The sequence below is a fragment of the Miscanthus floridulus genome, chromosome 16, assembly GCF_019320115.1.
Source record: "Miscanthus floridulus cultivar M001 chromosome 16, ASM1932011v1, whole genome shotgun sequence".
NCBI classification, from domain to species: Eukaryota; Viridiplantae; Streptophyta; class Magnoliopsida; order Poales; family Poaceae; genus Miscanthus; species Miscanthus floridulus.
In genome coordinates this window covers 118,957,952-118,967,344 of record NC_089595.1, presented here as the reverse complement: position 1 = coordinate 118,967,344, position 9,393 = coordinate 118,957,952, and the positions used below count along the sequence as shown (strand labels likewise).

The 9,393-nt window shown below is 46.7% G+C and overlaps 1 protein-coding gene across 3 annotated transcripts; it reads right to left on the bottom strand.

Annotated features, from left to right (window-relative positions):
• Nucleotides 1-3,154: 3,154 nt before the first annotated feature.
• On the bottom strand, nt 3,155-8,800 carry LOC136514116 (pentatricopeptide repeat-containing protein At2g15690, mitochondrial-like). 3 transcript variants are annotated; one of them, XM_066508099.1, is made up of 3 exons: nt 4,238-8,800; nt 3,783-4,070; nt 3,155-3,684 (listed from the first exon to the last, which is right to left on the bottom strand). In XM_066508099.1, the coding sequence occupies exon 1, from the start codon at nt 8,673-8,675 to the stop codon at nt 6,810-6,812; it is 1,866 nt and encodes a 621-aa protein (XP_066364196.1). In that variant the 5' UTR covers nt 8,676-8,800; the 3' UTR covers nt 3,155-3,684; nt 3,783-4,070; nt 4,238-6,809. The 3 variants fall into 3 exon arrangements, with proteins under 3 accessions (XP_066364196.1, XP_066364198.1, XP_066364195.1); XM_066508101.1 differs by having other exon boundaries at nt 3,783-4,044; XM_066508098.1 differs by having other exon boundaries at nt 3,783-8,800.
• Between the last annotated feature and the right edge of the window lie 593 nt (nt 8,801-9,393).

The following is a 9,393-nucleotide window of genomic DNA, read 5'->3' as shown; positions in this document are numbered from 1 at the left end:
CCCCCTAGGGCGCCGCTAAGGCGTGTTGTATTAAACTTTTTCTCTATCTTAATATAAAGACGTGCAAACCTTTTGCGTGATCGAGAAAAAAATAATTAGGTGTCTGGACGTCACGTCCGGACGTGGCTCTAACACCTGCGCCGCCCGTGTCTGCCCCACGCCCCGCGTCCCGCCGCTGCACCCACGCCTACGTTCATCGCAGGGACCCTTGCCCCCCGCACGCGTGAGGAAACCCACGTGGGTTGACCTACGGTTGCGCCCCAGCAGCACAGCGACAGCCACCGGTCGCGCCATGCAACACCCCGATCTATTTTTGCAACATCCAAATGAAACATTTACAACATACGTCTAAAATAGATGAAACATTTAGAACATACAGTTGAAACACCATTGCAACATATACAATATCCCGATCTAATTTTGAAACATCCAGATGCAACACTTGCAACATACAAAAGAATACAAATAAAACACTTGAGACATGCGTCTAAAACAATTGCAACATACGTGTATAAAAAACAGATGAAACATTAGGGATAGACGCTTGCAACATAAGTGTACAATCATTGCAACATTATGCAACATCCCAATCTATTTTTACAACATCCGCATGAAACAATTAAAATATACTCCCCCTGTCCCTAAATATCTGTCGGGTACATAATTAGTATCATTGGACCGATCTTTGAATTTAGTTTTTTAATAAATTTATTTTGAGATACAAATGTTGCATGTATTTTCTATAAATCAAGTCAAACTTGTGCCACGCACATCAACGGCGACAGTTATTTAGGGATGGAGGGAGTACATCTAAAACAACTTAAATACTTGAAATATGGGCTTGCAACATGTCTGAAAAGCGTCCAGAAACATTTGAAAACACAACATCGTCATGCGGCCATGACATACCTGGTGGGCAACTGCAGTGGTGCGGGCTTGTTGGATGGTGCGCACCCGCAGGCCCACCATGCCCGCTGTCGGCCGAGGGAGAGGAGACACTACCTGATCTGGGGTGGGCGTCGTCGGCCGGGGTAGGGGAGGGTCAGCGGCTTGCTTGGATCTCGCTGGAGGTGGAGGAGAGGGCCATCGGATCCACGCGTTGGGCGCTCCCAGTGGGTGAGGATACCGGGGTGGGGAAGGAGGACGTCGAGGTAGGGGAGTGAGTGGGGGAGGAGGCCGCCGGGGTGAGGGAGGATGACGCCCAGGTGGGGGAGCGCATCGCCGCTGGCCAGGGAGGCAGCCATGGCCGCGCGGCAGGGTAGAGGGGGGGCGCGAGCGTGGAAGGAAGGAGGAAGCGAGGGACTGAGTGCGAAGCGAGTGAGTGAGGTGTTGCATCCATCCGTTCAGACGTCTTAGCTGGAGCATTATCAAATATTTTTTGGGCAAAGGCTCATCAGATAAAGTCATTACCCACCACCAAGGAGGCAGGCATGGACTGTACAAAATTTAGTAGGGACTCTTAGGGGTGTTTAGTTCCGAAAATTTTTGGCTTTTGGCTACTGTAGCATTTTCGTTTGTATTTGGTAAAAATTGTCCAATTATAGACTATTTAGGCTTAAAAGATTCGTCTCATGATTTCTCGACTAACTGTGTAATTAGTTTTTTTTCGTCTATATTTAGTACTCCATGCATATGCCGCAAGATTCGATGTGACGGTTACTATACAAATTTTTTTTGTTTTTGGGTGAAACTAAACGGGCCTTAGTTGAGAAACCAACGTTCGTAAGAAACAAGTTCACGTGCACACCTGTTAACAAGACTGTGGCACCTGAATAGAGTACATCGACAAGAGCAAAATTCACTGCCATAGTAAGAAAATTTTGTTTCTCTGAGAAAAACAGCACTTAAACGCATAATGCAATTTTGGCCCGATTTAGTTTCCAAAATTTTTTTTGTCTTCTACAGTAAAAGAGCATGTTTAGACACATGCATGGAGTATTAAATGTAGACGAAAAAAAGTAATTGCACAGTTCTCGACGAAATCGCGAGACGAATCTTTTAAGCCTAAATAGTCCAGGAAAAGCCTTAAGTACTACAGTAACCCACATGTGCTAATAACCGATTAATTAGTATCATTAGATTCGTCTCGCAGTTTCCTGATGGGTTCTGTAATTTGTTTTTTTTATTAGTATCCAAAAACCCCTCCCGACGTCCTTCCGACACATCCAATGTGACACCCAAAATTTTTTAACTCTCCAGCTAAACACACCCTTTGTTTCTTACTACAGTGCTAGCCAGTAGCCATCATCACTTAACCACGCTGCAGCCTACAGCCTTGTATGTTTGTATGATGATTGTCGGTTGTGTCTATAGTACTGTGCAAACATACAAGCCCGTCTGAGCTGTGGGCAATAATGCCAATTTAAGCATTTCTGCTCACGCCCTGACAAGTGCAGTCCAGTCCACAGCTGATGTAGGGGATGTTTGGTTCCCAGCCTAAACTTTATTCTTCCGATATGATATTTGGACATATATATAAAATATTAAATATAGACTAATTACGAAATTAAGTACATAGATTAAGATTAATTTACGAGACGAATTTGTTAAGTCTAATTAGTCTATGATTTGATAATGTGGTGCTACAGTAACCATGTGCTAATGAGAAATTAATTAGACTTAATAAATTCGCCTCGCTGGTTACTGACGGATTCTATAATTTGTTGTTTTTATTAGTATCCGAACACCTCATACGACATCCCATATGATATTCGATGAGACGTCTCTTAAACTTTAGTCCCTGCATGACAAACCCCACCCGTGTGGCGCCTGCACGCAGCATACGCCTCTCCATTCTAGGAGATGTTTGGTTTAGCAAGGAGCTTTTAAATCCAGTCCCATTTAGTCACTTTTTACACTAACACTATGATTAAATAAAACTAAAAGGACTTTAATCCTCTCCAACAGCTCTAAAGTGACTAATTAGAACTAAACCATTTAGAAGGCACTAAAATTTAGCCGCCCAAACCAAACCTAATTTAATACTTCTCGTACCACCGCTATATTTGGCGATGCAAAATCAAACACCTAACACTACTAGCGGTCCGACAGAATGAGGATTTAAGCTTTTCAGTCAAGGACACCAAAGCATCACATCCAGATTGCTTTATACAAAAACTTAAAACCATTCCTTTCTGAGATGAGGGGCGATATATGTTTTTAGTCAACAATAGATGAGATAGATTCTTCTGATATTACACACAAAAGTATAAGATGCATATAGTAGAGTAAATTTACTCTACACAACCGAAGGCAATTTTCTCTAAACGATGAGGTGACTCAAGAACTCAAACACAAACGACGAACATTCATTCGTACATACCAACGCATTCCAGTGTAACAGCAATCATGCGATCAGGGACTGTTCATGTCACCAGGCTAACTGATTGAAATAAAAAAAGATCAGGGGGCGGCCAAACACACTTATCGTGAACTGTGGCCAGCAGCCCTTTTCAACTCCGGATGTTCTCCGGCGGCCACCTCCGCAGCAGGCAGTTCACTTCATCCGATCCGACAGCGCTCTATCAAATCTCCTGTTAGGCCACTGCACCTCCTTGACATCGTTAGATCCACAATCCTACCAGCACCACCTGACCTCATCATGTGGTTCTACCCTGTCTTCAGAATAGATACACAGGCTGTCCCTTTTCTAGGATCATCAGTGTCTCGTATGCGCCCATCATTCTGCATCAGTGACAGCGGACCAGGTAACTTTGTTAAATAAACTATGACCCTTTTCCTCCGAACTCGATTAAACTCTGTAAAAGTGGGTCTGCCAATACCTTCTGTCAGAAGCAAACCAGCTGTCAAATACACTATCTGATAGCCTGATATGGAGAAGCAGTGTTCAAAACACACTGCATATCAATTTGCCAAAAGGATAGTGCATGTAATCATGTTCTTCAACGGAACATGAAGACTCAAAAGGCCTACTTCAGATAAACAAGCATCAGCTGTCCTCAGATCCAGGTAAACACCACTTGGTTATATGCACCTTTGGGGATTAAGCATTAACTGAAGCTGACAGGCCACTAAGCTGTATACCTGTATGTACCAAAAAGCACAAGATGCTGCGCATCCTAATAAGTGTAATAACTAATAATATAATGACAGTTGTTAGTTCCCAGTAAATTACAGAGAGCCTAGCAATCAAGAAAAGCAGTAGGGAAGTTAGTGATTACTAAAACAGTAAAGTTGTATGTGAATCAAATTAACATCAGGCAACATGGACTATTACCTCCACCACTCCACATGTACCATGGAGTAAATCAATGTTGTGATGGCACATGACACATTTCAGGTTGGATGGCCTAACAAATAAGCAACACTATGAGAAAACAAACATCTTGACTGCAGTAATGACATTCACCAATATAGGACTGAATGGCCTAACAAATAAGCAACACTACGAGAAAACAAACATCTTGACTGCAGTAATGACATTCACCAATATAGGACCTTTGTGTACATGTGTTATATTTGCAGCAAACACAATATGATGAAAAACAATCAAGAGTTGGATACCGGTATCTGCTTTCAGGTACTTCAGGGGCTGAGACATCCTAAAATTGTTTCCATAGAAATGGATAGAAGTGTTTCCTCCTAAAGTTCTTAGTAGTTAATAGTATCACACATGCAAAAAAAAACTATACTCATTTGCAGAATTGTTTTCAACTCAAATCTTCACAGGAACTGAATAGGAGTAGAGACATTGAGATAAGATAAATTAGCCACTTCCAGTTCAACACAACTGACAAAGTCACAAAGCTAACAATAAAAACAACCTAAGAATGCCTCATAAAACAAGCAGCCCTAATCTTTAAGTAAGCTAACAATAAAAAAGAGCATAAGAGTGCTCATAAAACAAGTTAAGTAGCCCTAATACAAGAATGCTGTGCCCCTTCAACATACTGACCAACGGTTACACCAACCTGAACCATTTCAAGATACGAGACAAGACATCTTCACCAGTGACAATCTTAGCTAATGAGTGGTAAACCTTCTAGATTGTCAGCTTCAACTTTCATGGTTTCATGAATTTATCTCAGAACAAACAGTAGATGTGTTGGTTTTACTGAGGAAAAAAAAGAAACTAAAATAGTTGTACTGAAAACTGATTGTCTTGGTTGCCCCTCTCTGGGAACTGTTCTGCTGATGAAACGGACATGATGTTCCTCTGGTCAAGTGGGCAAACAATGGTGGCCAATAAAACTGCTAGTCTACTGAAACAAGGGCATATGTTGATTTGTCTGATTCCAGGATACATTTCACAGTCAGACAAAAGAATGTGTTTTGCATAAATGTATAGGACTGATTTTCCTAGTTCATCAATCTAAAGAGAGATATAATTAAGCCTCTTGCAGTTACAGCCATAAAATTATGTTTTCGTTTCTGAATCAGCACACGAATTTCCACAAAAAACATAATATCAATGCGGAGAAGGATTGTAGGGATCAAGTAAAGCACCAAGAAGTGGAGCAACCTTTAACGAGGGAGACAAAAATAAAGAGCACTGCCTTAAAAATTGATGGTTGCAGTTGCCCCACTGCCCCTAGGAATTGTTCAGCTGATGCGGTGGCCAGAGGACTAGATGCTCTGGTCAAGTGGGCAAGCAATGGAAATGCTAGTCCACTGGACATCATATGCTGATCTCAACGTAGATTTCACACAACCAATAAAAGAATATGTGCTTTATGCAAATTTATAAAACTAGTCTTACTAGTTCAAATATCCAAAAGAGAGATAATTGAACCTCTTACAACCAACTGGTTATATTTTAAACTAGCACATTATTTCCATCAAAACCATAACATAGATGCAGACGACTGTAGGGATCAAGTAGTGCATCAAGAAGTGATTATATTGCGCAGATAGAAGTCCTAGCAGCTAAGGACCTTATGCATACATACAGATGCTTCCAAGCATTTAAGTTTAAGGATGAGGAAATACTAACACCAGCATCAGATATCTTAACATTTCTTATGCATTGAAAGCTTGGCTTTCGACATATATCCATACAGGATGGCAGCACGGTATAAAGGTCAACATATATTGATGCCATGATTGCTTGAAGAGGCTGATCAACAGCAAGACAAATAGCAGCATCTTTTATTCTTTATTATGCCAACAAATCTGAACACTTTCAGATACAAGAACAAGACTAATTGAGCAATGATAACATTAAGTTCATGAAGCCTAACTTGCCAGCTTGAAGTTGTTACTGTTTCATAAACATGTCCTACTACACCTGTAGTGGGGGAAAGAAAAGAAAGGGTTAAGGGTGAAACCCTGAAAACTGTTGCCCTCGGTTGCCCCCACTATCTCTAGAAATTGTTCAGCTGAAGCAAAATACTAGATACTCTGGTTTAGTGGGCAAGCAATGGTGACAGCAGAAAAAATGCTAATTAAAATGACCAGTAGCATATCACAACATAGACTGCACATAATCAAACAAGAAAATAAAATTTATGTGCACAAATATATATAAGATTCATTTTAGTTCATTCATCCAAATTAAAGCAAGGAAGAATCAGCTCTTACAACCATATAGTTATATATTCCAAACTAGCACATGATACTGATACAGAGGAGAGTAGGATTAATTAGTGCATCAAGAAGTGATAACCTTGCATGATACAAGTGCCTGCAGCTAAGGATCTTAATAAGCATATTTAAGGATGAGAAACTACTAGCACCACCATTGGATACCTTCATATTGCTTATTATCAATTGAAACCACGGCTGCCAGCATATATATCCATATAAAGGATGGCAGCAATACTGATGAGAAGAACGACTTTAATCCATTATCACCAATAATCTCCACAGGAGCACTTTCCATCCTTGAAATGGTGGAACCTCTTATTGTCCCTCACAATGAGCTCTCTACCAACGATCCTTGACATGATCTTGATGGCATTATGGCAGTCCCCACATATCCTCAGGTTCTTAATGATGCGAAGTGGAGTCCTTGCTGGGGTGCTAATCAGACCATAAGCAATTGCCAGCCTCTCACTGTGGTACAGCAATGCCTGTTCCTTGGCCTCCTGATCAATGTCATGGAGCACATATCTTGTGTCTGGGACGTACCTCTGCTCATTGACCACCTTCTTTTCAATCTTTGGTGGCAGCCTGTACTCTACTAGCTTGTTCCTCCCATCAAGCATGTTAATTCCCAGGCGCCTCTTCGGAGGTGGGGTTGGGAGCTTCTTAGGGTTTGCCTTGGACGGATCAAGCGACACCAACAACTCCTCTGCCCGGTCCTCAAGATCAATGTCTCCGTTCATCCGGGCCAGGTTCAAGAGCGACTCCCACACCATGGCATTGGGCTCGAAAGGCAGCTTCTCAATGAACTCCAGAGCCTCATTGAGATGCCCTGACTTCCCCAAGACCTCAATGATCCCAACATAGTGCTCCACACCAGGCTCAATGCCATGGTCCCTGGACATGGCATCAAAGTAAAGGAGCGCCTCCTCGATGGCCTCCGAGTTGGCACAAGCATTGAGCACAAGCAGGTAGGTCTGACTGGTGGGTGCCATACACTCCTTCATCAGCTCGAACAGCCGCAGCGCTTCGTCCCCAAGCCCATTGACCGAGTAGCCGTCGATCATGATGTGCCACGAGTCCATGTCGCGGTCAGGCATATTGTCGAACGTCCTGCGGGCATGGGGCATGGCTGCGCACTTGGCGTACATCTCGAGCAGCTTGTTGTTGACCCGGAGGTCACCACGGAAGGGCGAGCGGAGGAAGAAGTCGTGCACCTTCCTGAGCTCCTCCAGCAGCTTAGGGTTGGAGCAGGCGGCCGCGAGCTCGTAGAACGCGGGTGGGTCGGCGCGCGCACCCTTGGCCAGAAGCTCCACGGCGTCCTTCACCCGCCCCTCCCGGCACAGTCCCATCAGCTCCCCAGGCCCCGCCGTAGGTTCGGGCGGCGGCGGCGCCTGCTGGTGCGGTGGTGGAGACCCATGGCCGCGTGGCGGAGGCGGCGGCACATGCTGTCCCGGTGGTGGAGGCCCGTGGCCGTGTGGCGGCGGCGGCATATGCTGTCCCGGTGGTGGAGGCCCGTAGCCGTGCGGCGGCGGAGGCGGCGGCACATGCTGGCCTGGTGGTGGGGGACCGTGGCCGTGTGGCGGCGGAGGCAGAGGGACGTGCTGGCCCGGTGGTGGAGGCCCGTGGGCATGTGGCGGCGGAGGCGGAGGCGGCGGCATATGCTGTCCCGGTGGTGGAGGCTCGTGTCCGCGCGGCGGCGGGGGCGGCATATGATGTCCTGGTGGTGGAGGTCCGTAGCCGCGTGGCGGCGGAGGCGGCACATGCTGGTGCGGCGGTGGAGGCCCGTAGCCGCGTGGCGGCGGAGGCGGCACATGCTGCTGCGGCGGTGGAGGCCCATAGCCGCGGGGCGGCGGAGGCGGATGCCCCTGCGGGGACCACTGTGGAGGGGCCCCGGGGGGAGGCGGGTTCCTTGGCGGCACCCACTGCTGGTGGTGGTGGTGGTGGGGAGGGTGGTGGACGTGGTTGGGGGCGGCGGCGGCCGGGGTAGGGAAAGGGTGGTAGGCGTAGGACGATCCCGATTGGGAAGAGGAGAGGGGGCGGGCGAGGAGGTGGAGGAGCGAGCGGGACCTCGCGGAGGAGACGGCGACGGAGCGGAGCGGGCGCAGGTGGATGGCGGCGGTGGCGGCCATGGGTGCCGATTGGCGAGGGCTTCTTCTCGGCTGGGTGCGATGGGTGGGGTGGGGTTTAAGCGGAAGGCCAGATGGGACTGGACTGGGTGAGGAGGAGACGTGACGAGACGAGACGGTGGAAGATATTTCCGGGATGTCAAATGGCGCAATGGTGGTACTGCCCCAACCCAAGTGGTCTTTTTACTTGGCCGGCCCACAAGTTAAAGAATCAGGCCCATGCCTGCGGCTCAGGCCACGGAAATGGCAGGCGCCGGCGGCGAACGCAACGCCGCACCGCGCCGCCGTGCGCCATTCGCGGCCGGAATTGAATTCCGGTGACGTTCATTTCTGCCAGTGCAGACCTGCTCTCATTTCTGCCAGTGTCAGCACTTAGTACTAGAATCCAGTGTCCTTCCGTCCGCTTGAATTTCGATAATGATAGGATAACAACGTAAAAAAAAAAATCCTGGTCCCTCGTTGTTAACTACTTTGGATCATCTAGGTGTGGATCCAGTGGACGATTTCTTTATCAGTTGAATCAAATACACCTAGAGCTTTCTTCGGGAGTAGGAGACAGAGAGAGAGTAGGAGCATCCGACCGTCGGAGGAGCTCCTTGCCTTGGTTGGTTCGTCGATGAAGATCTGCGCACGGCAGCGACGGTCGGAGTAGCGGTGGTGGCGCAGTGCAGTGGCGGCGGCGATGCTTCCCGTCACTGGCTACGCCCCTCTGTTAGATCGG

Excerpts from the sequence above, each read along its gene's own strand:
- LOC136514116 (XM_066508098.1), bottom strand. The coding sequence starts at position 8,675 with ATGGCCGCCACCGCCGCCATCCACCTGCGCCCGCTCCGCTCCGTCGCC.